We start from the raw sequence: 17,590 nt of genomic DNA on the forward strand, positions 1-17,590 counted from the left end.
ATTTTGCATTTACATGTTCAGGTTGAAAAACACGGCAGTATGTCAGTTCATTCGGGGTAGTTTAGCTAGTAGCCTACTGTAGGAATTCAAGGTCAGTGTCGGCGGGTGTTACTGTACATTTCAAATAGCGATCTTATATTAAACAGTACCACAACAATAAATACTTTCAAAAGGTGCAATGTCTACTCTCCAGACAAAGACTTTCAGTTCACAATAGTTGTTAACTAGTGACAAAAAACGGTTTGCTAGTAGGCTATATAATAGTGATCCAGATAGCCTATTTATAATTAAGTATTATAATTGGCATTTCAAAACCATCCACTTAAAACAACCTAAGGCAAAGATATTTCTTTGGTCTACTTTTTCATATGTCACCGTCATATTGTGTTTGGAATTATGATGTATGGAATAGTGAAAACAAAAAGGATTATCTTTTGCAATATTTGTGGTTCTTCACAAAGATACAGGTAAAAGAGACCATACGCTTATTTATTGCTTAATTATTCACTAGAAGCTTAAAGAGTGATCAAACAAATGCATTATCGAGATGCACAACAAATTTAAATGATGCAGCCTTTGGCAAATTGACCACATGTAGGTGCAGAGAAATGCATGATATATAAAGGAATCCTCAATTGGAGTCTAAACACTGGTGGTGGTGGTGATGAAGAGGTGAATAGCAATGCTCAAGCTCCTGGTGAACACGCACTGGAAGGATACCTAGGAGCTTAAAGCAATGAGGACTGTCTGCAGATGGAAATGGGGTGAAAGAGAGTTGCATCACTTTACCCTGAAATGACAACTGACTACAGCAGAGAGTAACATAAGATGAGAGTAAGATATGATTGGTTTAGGAAGTAACAACGTAGAATAGCATAGTGCAGGGCCATTCAAATCTTACGCTGGAGGGATGGAGCACTACTCAGGTGTGTTTGATCAGGGTTGGAGCTAAACTATGCAGTGCTCCGGCCCTCCAGGGTAAGATTTGAATAGCCCTGGCATAGTGCAATGTATAATCATGAAATAAAACATGTTTCTGAAGATCTTCTTTTGAGCATTTTGAGATTAAACTCCATTCGTAGTGGGTAGCACTGGTGCCTCACAGCAAGAAGGTCCCCGGGTTTGAGCCCACACTAGGTCAGGTGGCCTTCCTGTGTGGAGTTTACATGTTCTCCCTGTGTCAGCATGAATTTACTACGGTTTCCTCCCATAGGCCAAAAACATGCTAGTTATTCAATTTGGAAATGTCAAATTGTCCCTCTCACCATGAAAATAGCCATAGATGCTGGAATGGCGTAAAGAATAATAAAGAAACTCCATGCGTCACATTTCTTGAAGATTTCCACCTTTTTACCACTACAGAAGGAAAATACGACTTCAAATGCAGCACAGAAAAATTTAATAAATAGTCAGAAACCAAAATGGAATTTTAGTGTAATACAATTTTTATTTAATTAATTTGGAGAGAATCCTTTGGCTGCCAGGGATGGGTCCAAATCTCATCACTAAAACAGAAGAGAAAGTGTGGAGCACAAATTATAACATGTCTTTTATAAATATAAGTTTCTTTTTTGTCATTTGTGAAACAGTTCAGATAAGAAAATTATTGTAGCCAAATAAAAAAACAAACAAAGTTAAAGTGAATAAATAAATAAATAATGCATGCATTAATTGATAAAGCAAGCAAACAGAAGATTACATACCAAACTGGACAGGGATCCCAGTCCACCAAAATGTCTGCTTTTTTTGCTATTAAGGAAACAACAAAACAAAAAAGCAAACACATGAATTTCATTTTTAGCATGATGTTTAGATTATGTTTGGCTATAGGCATTAAGTTTAACTAACACAGTGGGTCACTGTTGATATTTACAGCATCTGATCATGGATTTTTCTGTTCCTTCTTAGCCTGTAATTCAGAAAGACTAAACACAGAAAGTATCCATCTAACAATTATGATATCAATGTTATTTATTACCCACAAGGAAGTATTTGAATACTATATTAGACTCTGCAAATGGTCTACACTATACATTTCTTTTATGACTGTCTAACCTTTGTGACTGTTGTAAGTAGTTAGAGAAATAGACAATAGAACTATAACAAATAACCAGGGGAAAAAATAGCAATGTCAACACACTGATTAAAGCATCAATCAATGTTTATGTACACTTACTCCTTTGAAGCTTTTTCTTATCAGGCATAAGCTTTGGTCCACCTGTAGGATAGAAGATTACAGTCCAGTCATATATCCATTTAAAAACTCATTAATAAAAAATGACAAAATGCTTAGTTGTAATTTGTGCCTAGTACTAAACATGGGCATCAGAAACAAAAATGTTGGTGGGTCTAAAATATTTACTGGGGTAGATACCATTTTCTTGTATTCTAGTGCATTTTAATAAAAATAAAAAAAATCCTTTTATAACCTAAAAGCTTTGTTTAGCGTGTTGTGTTGTGGAAGTGCATCATGCAAAGTAGTAAAAACAAAAACAAAATGGAGTTTAATTTATAGGGACTCTAAATTAGACAAGGGAAACGTATTTGAAGAAGCAGCAACTAAAACGTGGAACGCAGTTGAATTTATTAAGGCATTACTCTAGTGCAGTGTTCTTCAACCCTGGTCCTGGAGGACCTCCTTCCAGAATGTTTTAGATGTCTACGTTATTAGAGAATCATAATCAACACACCTGTTTTAACTTATCAGCTTGTTAGGGAGACATTCTGGAAGGAGGCTGATGAGTTGGTTCAGGTGTTTTAAATAAGGAGACATCAAAAACTTAGGCCCTGTCCCAAATGGCACACTCCGGACTTGTGGTCCTCCTCAAAGTCCACAATTTGATGACATCATGTAGTCCAGACTTTAGGGACCCTTGATGCGAGTCCACGTGGGTGCACAGGAGTTGTATTTTGGGACAGACTCGAGCGTCACACCGGAAATAGGTAGAGAAGTTGCTTGTCAGTGTGAACTCCCTTCCGTCGTCTGATTGGTCTGATTACTCTTTCGCTAGGACTTCTGGGTTGGTAAAGTGCACAAAGCCTGCTGCAGTGCGGGCTTCAATGAAGACCGCATCAAGGGGGGAAAGGATGAGCACACTTCAAAGCGTAAAAATGACATATGGGACACACTACGGCCTCGTAGACTAAGCGAGCACGCGCAATTTAAGGCCACAAGACCGAAGGTCCACATGCAGTGCGCCATTTGGGACAGGGTCTTTCTGGAAGGGGGTCCTCCAGGACCAGGGTTGAAGAACACTGATATAGTGATATAGACTTGATCGACGGTGCTCTGACAAGTGAAAAGACTAAAGGTACATTCACATAAGCTATTTTGTCGCTGTGTGTCGCTCGTCTCTTCAAGAGGTCGTTTGGGGGTGTTTCTAAATCTGGTTGTCATAAACAAATGAGTAACATCCACTCCAGTAACTGATAAGAGACGGATGACATGAACTCCACTGCTTTGCTCTCACTGGTAGTTGCTCCAGAAAATCGCTCATCATTTGCACAAAGTTAAGCTGCATTCAGACTAGCAGTAGCAGTGCGACGCGATTTCATTGATTTCAATGGAAGCTTGCTGACTTCTGGCGACACGACCAACAATGACTGTTGGCTTCTGAATGGGTGTGTCAAAGTTGAGACAAAGTTGAGAAAAGTTTAACTTTATACAAATGATGAGCTACTTTCTGGAGTGACTACCAATGAGAGCAAAGCAGTTGAGTTCCTGTCATCCATCTGTAGTCAGTTACTGGAGTGGACGTTAATGACAACTAGATTTAGACACTCCCCTAACGACCTATTTGAAAGAGACAAGCGGCACATAGTAACAAAGTCACACGTACTATGTATGAGGCTTTAAACTTTTCTTAAATTTGTCGTCCGCTGGACATGCCCAATCTGGTCGCCAAAGGTCACTGTTGCTCGTGTCATCGAGCTGGCATTGAAATGAATGAGATCGCGTCGCTCTGCGCTAGTCACTGCTAGTCTGAATGCAGCTATATGCACTAAGTTTAAGATTTAAGATGCATTCTGGTCGATCGGATTACAAGTGGACTACACTAAACACAGGTTTAAACAGTGTTCAAAACGTTTTGGGCTCATCCACTTTCGACCACATTCAGAGGTAGGCTTTCATTTTGTGAGCATGTAAAAGTTGTGCAAACTTATTTCATCAATGGCTCTGAAATATCAGAGAAAGCTCTTACATAAACATGTACAAAACACTGTGCAGCATGTTTACTAACACCAAAAGCAGTGACTTTGACATAATATTAGTTTGCGTCAATTTAAACCCGCCAATTCTCCCGCTCACTTTTAAACGAAAGCAGAGGGACTCGCTCAGTTTCTCACAGTAATTAGGATGAAGTGGTCGAAAGTGGACAAAACAGATCAAGTCAAGTCAGATTTAACACAACTGTAGTGTGTTAATCCATCTGTAAAACAGATCAATTTAAATACCAACAATAATAACTCTACAAACATTATTTACATACCTGGCTTTTTCTTTTTGCGACAGAGTGCAAGATTTGTGACTGTGGCTGACCATGTGTAGACACCTGTGGGTTTGAAGAAAGAAAATTACTCATTAACCAAATAAACCTTTAACTTCTTATTTCAAATACTGGACAATCACAACATCACTGTGCAGCAGTACATGTATAAGTGTGAAGTACATGTATAGTTATTGTGATTTAAAGTTTTAAGTTAAGTGTTTATAAACAAGGACATTAAGGATCTACTGTATATATGATACTTAATATCTTCTGTTACTGGATTTAAAAAAAAATAGCCTTTTGTTATGGGTGATCTATAAGCAATATAACTGTGTTTCAGCTGGTGCCAAGAGTTTGCTTTACTTTTAAAAATGTCTATAGTGTTTTGCATGCACAAAAAATGAAGCATGACCAAAATCAAATCTACTTTATGGTTGATCTGAGTGGCAAAATATTCTGGTGCGGCTGAACAGATTTATACAACGTTACATGTCATCTTGTAAATACAGATTAGTGCTGTCAATCTTCCTCTGTTATCCCATTCAAAGTACATTTCATAGTATTTTTAATATTCAAATTATCCCAATATATTGAAATCTTAAAATGTAGCCTAGTCACAGGCCTGTAATAAGCACATCTAATCATTCAATTGTGTCTTTATGAAACAAGAAAAAGAAGACTATGACCATATTTAACACCTACAGCTACAAGTATAATTGTAATAATTGAGTCCGGTCTTTGAATTATTTGAAAATAATGTACACCTGCGGTGTGATACTTCACTTTGCATCATGCCACATTACCACCTTGAATGTGCATTATTTTTTAATATTCAACTGCCCGTCATCAATTATTTTTAACGTAAAACGCATAGGAATAGTAATTGTGCACTTAAGATTTTTTGCACTTACAAATGACAAACCACATTGTGTGTTTTTTGATGTCTTGATGACACATGACAAAGACACCTATTTTAATGTCAGAAAACCCTATAACATGACATGTTTGAGTTCATTTTTGCAACTTGATTTCATGTGTCCTGCAATGTGACCATTTCACATGCACACAATGCAATGTTGGTGCTGAAAATATATCAGCCTTAACCTGAATAAAGCTCTATGGGAAAAACACTGGACAACAGGTAGCGTTAAGGTAACCCATAGGTTAAATACTTGAAACCCAGATATAAATGGCAACTCTTAATATCTTAATTACTTAATTACCTTGGCCCTTTGTAGTGCTCCAGCTGCCCTTCCATAGTGTTCGCTGCCTCCACCTGTCCCTCTGTAGTGGTCGCCTGCTCCACCATGTTTGTCATCTCTTCCAGTTGTTTGCATTCTCCAGTGGGTCACAGGGTGTGAGGTGCAGTGTAACCAGCTGATCATAATGCCACTGGAATCCTGGGTCCAACCTGTGCAGGTTAAATCATATGGATGTTTTAAAACATAAGACTTTAAAGGGATAGTTGACCAAAAAATTAAAATTCTGTTATAATTTTTGATCCTCATGTTGTTCTAAACCTGTATGAATTTGATTTCTTCTGTTAAACACAAACAGATATTTTGACAAAATATTTTCTTTGGGTTCATTAGAAAAAAAAGAATCCTTTAACCATGGGATTGGGCTGTAACTCTTAAGTGTTTGAATCATATAGTCTAATTTTTCCAAACCAGATTTATTGGCACTTTAGATTAGAGCTGAGGTAATGATAGACTACTGGATGTATTAGATATGTGCAAATCTATATTTGATTGATTCCATAGGACTATAACAAATACAATATATCTTTTGATCAGGAAAAAACAGAGTGCTTATATTATCAATTCTAAGAATAACACCAAGTGTGATGTTTGTTTAAAGAAAAATGTATACTTTACGCTTTCAAGTTAGCAGCAGCGCAAGTGTATGATGTCTCCAGCCAACATTTGATGGTTTCCTTTTTTGTGTTATTTCTGCTAATGGTCCATCTGCATTGTAAGCTCTACATTTCATATACAAGAGTATAATGATATTCATTTTCATTTGATTCAGTAACTGAGTGACCTAAAAAAGGACTTTACAAATTTCATGGGTCTAATTGATGTGTGTCCTGTCCCTACAAAAAAGTGTTTAAGTCAGTGTGCCTAAACATTAAAAATAGTGTTGTATGTGGGCAGAAAACAAATAAAATATGGCTTCTACAAAAAATAAAACATTCACAACATAATAATTCCAAAGTTAACATAGTATGAATTCAGGTATATGCTTGAACCAAGTTAACTATGGGTACCAAATCCCATCCGCTTGTTTGTCTGACATCACATAGCACCGCTTCCGGGTCCAAAAGCTCATCAGATGCTGAGGAAACAACAAAAATACTGATATACAATCACAATTCTAACCTCTCTCTCTATGTGGACATCCCAGATGATCGTTCAGTCATTGCAATGGTAGTGCTGCTAGCCTGGAGAATGTAGTGCACAGTGTGATTTTATAAAAGCTTAGCTTAAATGCGTGAAATCAATAAACTACTTTGTTGTAAATGTCTGTTTAGATTTCACTCAAAATAAGTTTTTTACATTTTCTAGGTTGATAGAAGCACGGGGGACCCAATTATAGCACTTATACATGGAAAAAGTCAGATTTTCATGATATGTCCCCTTTAAGATTTTAATATTGATCAAATCTTTTGCCTACTCAACACAAGCTGTGAACTGTGACTTTAAAAATACAGTGCATGCATCTCACCTTCACAAAGGTATTCATAAAAAGAACCAATCTTCTGAAGGTAGTCCTGGGCATAGGCGATAATCTCTCACACCTAATATTTTGCTTCTTGGTCTCCTTTTTACGAAGAAGAACTGGCTTGTATCCAGTAGCATGGAGTTTTTCAAGCTGCAATGACAACATTTACATGTGTATTTACTGAATGGAATATTGGTTAATGTCATTCAGGATATTTTTTACTTCATGGTGAGTTTAGCTTTTGCATAACCAAGTATGTGAAAACAGGAAAGAGTCATACATTAAAAGAAAACAGCAAAAACATAAATGACATCATAAGGTTATAATAGAACTTTCTGTAACATTAGTAGGTTTGGCTGGTACTATGGTAACTATTGTGCAATTGGACAGTGACAATCTACTGTATAGATTTATTCAAAATAAAGGCCAAACGTTAATCATTAAAGGCTCTCTAAGCGAATCGCTGTGTTGATTTTTGAAATGTGTTTTCAAACAAACTGAGCGTAGTTAACTCCTCCCCCTTCCCCTCCCTTCTGTGCTTTCATGAACGCGCCCAAACTCAACCCCCAAATCCTTCTTGGTGTTTATTGGCTGGAACACTTTTTGTTTTGTGGTGCAGGTTTGGCCACTGTGCTTACATTGAAGTTTGTAGAGGGGCTGTCTACAGAGATCGCTTTTTTACAGTTTGATCAGCGGACAGGCAGCAAGCAGATAGTGAGGAGATGTTTGCTATATGTAACAAAAAATGTTTTATGGTCTAAAACGCGTGAATTCGCTTAGAGAGCCTTTAAATGGGTTGCTTTGGATGAACTACAGAATCTACAATAGTAGTATGAATGCAGTCTATTTGTTAATTGTCATTCACAGAATTCCCGAGTGTCACTTATATTTTGTTGTGGTAGATAATTTAGGACTGTGATGTGTTTAAGTGAAAATGTGGTTACTGAAGAGAATTGCCACTAAAAAAAAAACAATATATTAAAAGAGATATATAAGAATATGTAAGAAATTCTACTTACTAGGGCTGCACGATAAATCACATGTGATTTTCATGCGCATCTCGTCAGTAAAGCCGGTTCTTTGATTAGTAGTACACCAACATCACCTGCTTTCAGATGGATCAGCATTTACTACACAAAGCCAAAGTTCACTGACAACCAGGGCAATTTCGCATTAATTATCGCCTGCGATATGGCCCAGCTTGTCAGTGAACTATGGCTTTGTGTAGTAAGTAAATGATAGCTCTTAAAAGTACCTTTGGGTTTATAAAATAAGCAACGTTAAATCTAAGTTGTAACAGGTGATTCGAATGACAGGATCTGCAGGGAGAACAGAAAATGTTTATTATGTAGTGTAAATTAGCTCTAATATAAGGCTTAAATAGTGTACCCCAATAGTGGGGATTCCTATTTTCTTACAAATATTATAAGACAAATATTTAAACTTTAGACTATATTAAGCTCACACAATAAAGCAATGACCACGTTAAGTTAAACCTAAAGGTTGATAACTTAAACTAGGTTAACGTTAGCTTATTAATGGGACTTTAATTAGACTTCCCTTGCAAAAATTAACCATTGTTTTACTACAGTTAAGAAAGAACCATGAATTTGAAAAAAAAAGTTAAACCATGTTTGGTTTACTAAAACCATTTTGCAAATAATCGATACACAAACCGTAGTTACTACACTTTTACCACGAAAACATGGTTAATTTTCGTACGGGTATGGCAATGTCAGCCTAATGCCAAAAGAACGGCGTGAATTATAACATTTAAACAAATAGTGAACTTTAAACGAAAGCATCGTGAGTCACCTGATAGTGATTTTCGCGTAATGAGAGAATCCCTTGCTGCGTCCGAAACCCCCTACTACATACTATATAGTACGCGAAAAGCAGTAGGCGAGGCGAGTAGTATGTCCGAATACATAGTATTCGAAAAACAGTATGCGAAAAGTACCCGGATGACCTACTACTTCCGGTTAGATTTTACAGTGTGCATACGATGGACGCTTCACTATCCCATGATGCCCCGGACGAGGAGTTATCCAAAGAAGAAGAAGAGGCACGCGGGTGTTTTCGCGCTGAAATCATAGATATGTATATAAAGGCTAGATGGCTCGTCCGCGCTGATGGCCAATTGAGTGGAACGTCCGCATTTTGGCGGCCATCTTAGGACAGGGCGCTCGCTCACTCGTAGCATTGAGTTTTAATGATGCAGGTACTTTTAAATGACCATAACTTGCTTAATTTTTTACCGATTTTCAAACGGATTGGTTTGTTATAAACGTCAAAGATGTACCTATGACACTGAATACGTATACTAAAAATAAATAAAAAATTCATGAAACATGTTAAAGCATCCAGAATTATAGCCACGTTAATAACGTTTGTAAAAAACCAAACCGTTTGTAAATCCGTCAAGAATTCAGCAAGTTACGAGCATTTTAGTTGGCGTATGTCACTCACCTTCCGTCCACAGCAGCAGGGAGCAGCACTATGGCAGCACTGACCTAAGATGGCCGCCAAGTGACGACACAGCTGACTCCGCCTTGAGCCATCTAGCCTTTATATACATATCTATGGGGGTAGCTACAGCTTGGAGCAATGGGCGTGGCAAGAGGTAGGGGCGTGGCAGGAGGTAGGGGCGTGGTAAGAGGTTTCTCATTGGTCAAAGGAGCTTCCTCCTGGCAACTGCGTTGGCCAATCAGCCGTAACCATAGTTATACGTCATTTCCTTTAGCTAAAAAGAAATCGTAATTTTCTTTTGATGGAAAGAAGAAGATGGATATAATACATGTGCGATATAATTTGATGGTCTCTTTGCTTGATGTCTTTTCAGCTTCGGGGATTATTTAATTGTTGTTGACAGATACATGTTACAGTGAGAAAAATTAATGACTGCATTTGCATCGAAGACATCCGAGTCGGCGATTTATGTCGATGTCCGTTCTGTGCTCTCAGTGTTGTTAGAATATCGCAAGATACAAAGCCATTTGCAAAGCCACAGACTTCGCGCGGTTCGCCATTGTGCGTTCTATTTAGATAGAGAGTTTGATGGCTTCTGTTCGAAGGAATAAGTTTTGAACACAAGAACACAAGCCTTTGATGACAACTTCAATTGACGTTTCAAAAAAATTATTGTAAAAATGACTGAATAAATGTTTTTTGGATAAAATGTTGTTTGTTTTGCTTAATTGATTAATGTCACTTAAAAGAAGTGTATTAAACCGTTTTTACTTCATTTAATAATTATATGCTTTGATCAAACACGTATATGCCTTTATACAGCCAAAACATTTGCTGTACCATTTTTATAAAAAATAACATTACTTTTAGAGACATTTTTATCTTTAAAATAATAATTTGTTTTTTAATGATTTTTTAATTGTATTATTTAGTTCAAATACAGACATTTCAAGTATAATGCAATAAAAAATTATGAATACAAAGCAATGTAAATACAGCTCAAAATGTGTAAATCGGAGAATAACAAGTATAAAATGAAAAATACAAATGAATACAAAAATAAAAGTTTATGAGTCAAATTAGTTATAGATATTTTCAAAGACTTTTTGTTTTGTTATCTCATGTTTGAAAGGGTTTCAAAGTATACTGCTAGGTCTTATAAAAGGTAATATATGAGGGTTTCTTTTATTTGTGTATTAATGCATATAAAACGTTGACAAAATAATTTAATTATATAAATTTTTTCCAGAAAAATATGGGTTTTGGAAACAAAGTAAAATGTCATGAGGTTCTAAATTCTAATACTGGGAATTTCTATTTTAGGAATATCTATTTTGAAGTCAGTCCAAAATGAAATAGAAAAAGGGCAATACAAAAATAAATGTTTAATATCTTTAATTGATGTTTTACAAAAAGTGCATTTATCACAAACATTATAAATGTTTTTAATGATTGATCCTGAAAAAGTTGCGGTGGTGATGACGTCATGTAACCCGCGCCATACAGAAGGTGTCGAAGGTAACGTACTTTTGAATGAATTCTCAATATCAATATTGTTATTTTAACAGTGAAAGAAATGTATTTTGTATAGTGTTATATATGCAGCTAAATGTTGTGCTATATGAAGAGTTGTCATTAGGGGGCAACAGTGTTCTATATTAGAGTGAGTTCTGTACTGAATAAAGCAGTAAAAGAAGTGAGTGAATCAGCAAACAGCGTGTGAGTGTTGCTCTATGTGTTACGATAAAATTGTTTATATACATACATCAGCAAGCAACATAGTATATAGTGATTAAGTTTATGGCTCGCTTTTATGCGGATCAGGAAGGTTTTCGCGTCCAATTGAAAAGACCTTACGGCACGCCTCATTCCTCGTGGCACGCCCCATTTCTTTCCGACCTCTTGCCACGCCCATTGCTCCAGCCTGCAGCTACCTCTACTTGAAAAAAGGGGAAAATCGTGTCCATGGACACGAATCAATAGATTAAATTAAACGAACTGCCTTGAGACTGGGTCCTATCTTAATTAAACATACAGCAAATATACAGTCATTTTAATGTAGAGCATATAACTTAAAGAGAGAGAAAGTCGTGATACCGCTTTAGACAAGGGATTCTGCCCCACGAAAATGTAGTCACCGCACCAATGAATGTAACAGCCGCACGCTACTGCAAAACACACATTTGAACCATAAAATCAATCGCCTAAAACATACTTTGCAGCGCAGGCATGAATACCCCCATTTCGCCAAAATCCAAAGATGAGGGATTTGGATTCAAATATCGCGGACGACCCTTCTACGTTGTCATGCGACGAATTGGGGGGTACCCTCAACGTCAGCTTATGGACGTGAGGGGGAATGACCAACTGTGCGTGATCGAAAATAATAAAATATCCTACGTTAATTAAGGCATGTTTTAAACACACAGCAAATACAGCCCTGTAAATATGTCATTTTATTGTATACCAAATATATCTATATAAAAAAGAGAGAGAGAAAAGTCGTGATACACCGATTCAGACAAGGGTTTCCGCTCCACGAAAATGTTTGGTCACCGCATCAATAGTAACCGTTTATGCGCCGCACGCTTGTGCAAAATGCACATTTGCAGCATAAAATCAATCGTCTAAAACCATATTGCGCAGGCAAACCGATAAACCCATTTCGTCAAAATTCAAAGATGAGGGGTTTGCATTCAAATCTATAGGACGACCCTCTACGTTTTCAAGCGACGAATAGGGGGTACCCTCAACGTCGGCTATGAACGTGAGGGGGTCATGACCAAACGGCAGTATGTGACGAATAGGGTGTGAGACTGTGTTGTCCTTAAAACAGAGTCATGTAGATTTGTAAATTCCACCTCGACCTCTAATCTCTGAGTTTGAGCCAGTCTGTGTTTGCATGAAGTCAGAAAGGCAGGCGGTGCTGGTTCGCTCTAAATGTTCTAATATCCATATTTTACACGATCCACAAAATGCCGCGAAAAAACACGTTGCTAGTATCAAGTCACAAATATGCTAAAGACGTAAGACGGGTGAGATGCGGCAATATTCAATTCAATTCAATTCAATTTTATTTATATAGCGCTTTTCACAAAAGTCAATTGTTTCAAAGCAGCTTTACATAAATAGAAGCAGTGAAAAGCACAGAAAAATGACAGATAGCACAACAAAATACATGATAGCATGAGCAGTTAAATTTGCTGCGGCTATGACTCAATATTATAAGTGCACGTAGTACTAAAGCAACGTATAGAAGAGGAAGCTAGGTAAAGCCCAAAAAAGGCTGCCTCCCCGGGGTGAAAAATATATCCAATCAGAGAAACTGGTCAATTTTAATTAAAAGAAAACATATATCAACTATATTTTCCTCATTTGATTACATTAAAAGTCATGAAACATTAAATGTTTAATTTATTTTAATTATTCTTGATATATATAAAATTAATAAAAAACCTTGTGGGGGGGCACAACAACCTGTTTGGGGGGGCACTGCCTGCGAATGCCCCCCCCCCCCCCTGACGCCGGCCCTGGTCCGAGAGATGTTGGTTTTGCCTGTTGTTGATGAGTAACTGCTGTGAATGATCACAAAGCACTTAAAAAAGCTACGTCACAGGATAATAAGTGAACAGTGTCCCAATGTCAAGTGAGCTAGAGCCCTTACCAGTGTCCGAACCTGAATACACGATATACTGATTCACAACCTCAGGAGCTAGGGAACAGATTGTGACTCAGGGTATGACCTGAAGACAGGACCATGACAATTAAATTAAAGCATGTCACTTAAAGTTAAATATGTTTTAGTGTGTAAACTTGATGTGAGAGCACTAGGGGACACCTAATCCACAAGACGAGACAGGAGATTGGGTTCAGGAGAACGAGACAAGACGAGATTTTTACATTTTTTAAGAAATCCTCATTGATAAAAAAAATGAATAGGAAACTGAAATCACGTTATTTTGAAATGTTTTAACTAATCTGGGACTGTCCCTAACAATTATTTTGCTAATTGATAATGAAGTAATTTGATATTTTTTGGTAGTAAAAATAGCCCCAAGTGAGAAGTAACCTTTAAAATGACATAATAATGACGATGCAACTATAACTGGTTCAAATAAACCATCAAAACAAGTAAACACATTACAGTAATATAGTATGACTATGTACCCTTTGTAATACACCAGCATTATGTATTATAACAAATGCCTGCAGGGGGGCGCTAAAGGACCCGCTTCTGTTAGTTTTATTTCAGAAGGTTACTTTTTAGCAAAACAACGTTTAAATACATTTAAATCTTTCATATTTGTCTAATTCTTTACAATAGAAATGATACAATTATTCTTGAGCAAGAACATGCAGACATAAAATCATGTCAATTTCGAGTGAGGGGTTAATCTCCTGAGACTTCACATCTGACACTGATTAAAAGACAAACACAACGCGTCTCCGATGAACATTATTGGAAACCCAAACAAAAAAGCACACGCAGTAAAAGACAGAATATAATGCATGCTCTATAACGTTAAAAGGTTTAGTCGGAAACTTAACTTTATGCTTATATCAGAACAGTGGCCGTTTCTCAAACCGAAAGCTGCAGCCTCAAGAGGTCGTATAGGCAGGCTGCATATGTCATTAAGCCTGCTTTAGTTCAGTTAACTGAGCATTGCACGATGAACTAAATATAATAGTAAACTTTATAATTGTAAATATTCTCTAATAAGACAGTCTTTATGACATCTACAAATGGGCCCTCAAAAGGACGCAACGTTTTGTTTGAGAAACGGCAGGCATTTCACCTCCACGAGAAATCTCGTGACATAATTAATTTCGCGATACATATTTAATCTCGCTGGCATTTCACCTCGCACGAGATCTCGTCACACCCCTAGAGAGCACTGCTGAGCTTAATATTGCAATAGTCATGACGAATATCCAGGGCCCCATTTTAATGATCTAAAAATATTTTAATGATCTGATTAATGATTAATGATCTTGCCTAAAGCGCATAGACTATAAGGCGTGTCCAAATCCAATTGTTCTAATTTAACGATGGGAAAATTTGTTTTTGCGCCAAGCGCACAGTAAAAAAAGGGTTGTTCCTATTCTCATAATGAGTAACGGGTGTGTTTTAGGCGTAACGTGCAATAAACCAGTGAGAGTTTTTAGCTCTCATCCCCTTTAAAAGCCAGTTGCGCTGGCGCCATGACGATTTCCTATTTTGATAACGGAATTATAAACTGAAAAACTAAGATGAAGAAGAAGACCACCAGTTTAACATTGATGTAAAAAAATTGCATTGTTTTTATTTGTATTGAAATTGTTATTTTTTGTAATAAAACCTTTAAAAGACATTTACTTTCATGTGTTTAACATGCAACGTGTGTAAATGCGATCTATTCATCAATAAACAGCTATACCATAATGTTGCGGTTAAATAAATGTTATAATAAAGATACGGTGCGCTTGTGTTATGATTATTTAAAGGTATTGCGGAGGATTTTCTTTTTCCGTGTGGATCATCAAGACTATTGGTCCTCCTAGTTGTCAATCAGGAGTGTTGCGCAATTGCATTTTAAAAAAAAGTGGAGAAGGCGGTTCTTTTCTAAAATTCGAGAAAATCCACCCCTACACCTTTAACATGTCCTTATGCACCGCGTCCTGTGAAGGAAAACTCGCAGGTATTGCACACCGGATGTGCACGTTAAATAGCACAAGCTTAGTCAGACAGAGTCTAAATGCTACATTTCCAAACGTCAGCCATGCACTGCCTCTTTGGCTATATCTAACAATTGTGCAAATAAAATGGAGCATAAACGCATGGATGAGGAGAGAACAGAAAAAAAAGCCCTGGCCACAGATGCAGCGAGATGCTACAAAATTACAGAAATGCTCAAGTGAGCAAAATTACAAGTACAAGCACACATCTTGATAAGTTATTGCCTAATAAGTCCAATAAGTCACTGGCGCAGCTTCTGCAGGTTTCAAAGTCAGGTGCCGGTGTGCTGCGTTGTTTTGTGTACCATCATTACTGGGGAAGATAAGGAAACACAATTATTATTTTCTAACGCAAGCTGTACTTTAAATGTACCAACACAACCAAAAGTGAAAGTGTTTTAGCGCTGCCAGTGGCACTGAACAGCATAGCGCATCACTCAGAACTTTTGTGTTATTTTGAAAATATGCACCCAGCTGTCATGATGGTTATTTGCTGAGTAGCGCTGTGTTAACGGCTGCAGTGAGACTGAAATCTGAGAATCACAGAAAAGTCAAATTCTGAATCTTCTGCCTTTTCTGAATATAACTGAGTTTGTGTCTTTTTTTCAGATCCAATGGACAAAACAAATGCTTAAATACATAAAACTGTAGGATACTGATTAAAACAAGGCTTGACTTTCTGAAGGTTTGCTGCTGTAAATGTTTTAATAAAGCTTTTTGGTACCTGCCTTTCTGAGATATTTATCCACATATTATATTTGTATTAAGACATTCATAATCGTCAGATAAATGTTATCTTTTGAATATTTCTCTGTTTTCTGTTTTGACTGCAGTATGTTGTAACACTTTCTATGAAGTCTGTGTTTATAATGCATTATTGCAGTTATATTCCCTTATAATAAACATTATTATACTGTATGTTGTATTGTCTAATAAATAATCATTACAACAGTTACAATACATTATTTGTGGTTGTACCATTTATGAGTATGATGATTTATAACACATAAGGAACTCCACATTGTTATCTTGTATTATAAGTACACGTTATCATGTATTTTAAATTTTATTTGCGTTGTATAATTGTCACTTGACCTAAAGAAGTAAATAAACCATAAGTCTTCTCATCAACATCCACAATGCTTTACATACAAATAACTGAAACAAACAGAAAGCTTCAGATTGGGCTTTAATGTTCTTTAAAAGGAAAACGTGTCAGAAATGTCCAACATATGTTTGTTAGCAGCCTTACTCCTCTATAGTGGGTCAATATTTATACCCAATCATTAAAATGGCACTCATAATACTGGCAAAGGCTTTAGTGGAGCTTTTGTAGAGCATCGATGAGCAGTGTACTGGCGATGTCTTGTAAACTCAACTATATCTTTAGTCAAACCTGGCCAGAAAAAAATGCTTGCTAATTCTGTGACACATTTTGAGTCGTACCAGATGATCTGCCCAAAGTTTAGATTGTCCCATTGTTAAACCTGTCCTCCATACACTAAAAGAAAGAACCATTTGCTGATTTCGATACAGAAGATTATTATGACAAAAAGTATCTAAAATAAAAGCTTATAAAAGAGACGTCTCTCAGCCTCTTCTGCTTCTTTTGTAACTCTATATATATTTGAGAGATTTCCCTGAAACTTGTTTAATCTTCTTTCTATCTTGGATTTAATAGAAGTGGTTTCACAGAAGGGGTTGACAAATCACAATGATAAAATGAAAGCACAGTCAAAGGGTTCTCTTCGTTCAATTCATGACCCATTTTGGTTTCAGCGCATGTTAACACCACATTACAGATGTTACTAGCAGTTTAGGGACCCTTGTCCACAACGGTGCACCAGAGTCGTATTTTGGGACATACTCGAGTCTCACGTCGAAAATAAGAAGAGAAGTTGCCCATCACTCCTCCCATCTGTCGTCTGATTGGTCTGATTGCTCTTTCGCAATGACTTCTGGGTAGGTAAAGTGCGTGAAGCCTGCAGCAGTGTGAACTTCAGAGCATAAAAATGACAGATAGGACACCATACGGACTCGTAGACTAAGCGAGCATGCGTTTAAGGCCACGAGACCGAAAGTCCACATAAGGTGCTTTATTTGGGACAGGACCTTAATGGAGTAATGTTTAAGTTTTATGTCTTGTAGCTGTTGGGCTGTGACTTACACCTCTACAAGAGTTTGTACTTTAG

At 37.0% G+C, this 17,590-nt stretch overlaps 1 protein-coding gene and 1 long non-coding RNA gene across 2 annotated transcripts in view; one reads left to right on the forward strand and one right to left on the reverse strand.

The window, feature by feature from the left end:
- The window catches only part of LOC135741088 (uncharacterized), a 98,848-nt gene extending 82,490 nt beyond the window's left edge, over positions 1-16,358 (forward strand). The window contains exon 7 of the mRNA XM_073813495.1: positions 16,008-16,358. Coding sequence (XP_073669596.1) covers positions 16,008-16,033 — 26 coding nt within the window. The 3' untranslated portion in view covers positions 16,034-16,358. The remainder of the gene's footprint in view (positions 1-16,007) is intronic.
- On the reverse strand, positions 1,428-1,747 carry LOC141281623 (uncharacterized). The gene is made up of 2 exons (XR_012335991.1): positions 1,704-1,747; positions 1,428-1,505 (listed from the first exon to the last, which is right to left on the reverse strand). It is a non-coding gene; the product is annotated as an uncharacterized lncRNA (long non-coding RNA).
- Positions 16,359-17,590: the final 1,232 nt, after the last annotated feature.

This window comes from Paramisgurnus dabryanus, chromosome 24 (genome assembly GCF_030506205.2).
Source record: "Paramisgurnus dabryanus chromosome 24, PD_genome_1.1, whole genome shotgun sequence".
Classification (NCBI taxonomy): Eukaryota; Metazoa; Chordata; class Actinopteri; order Cypriniformes; family Cobitidae; genus Paramisgurnus; species Paramisgurnus dabryanus.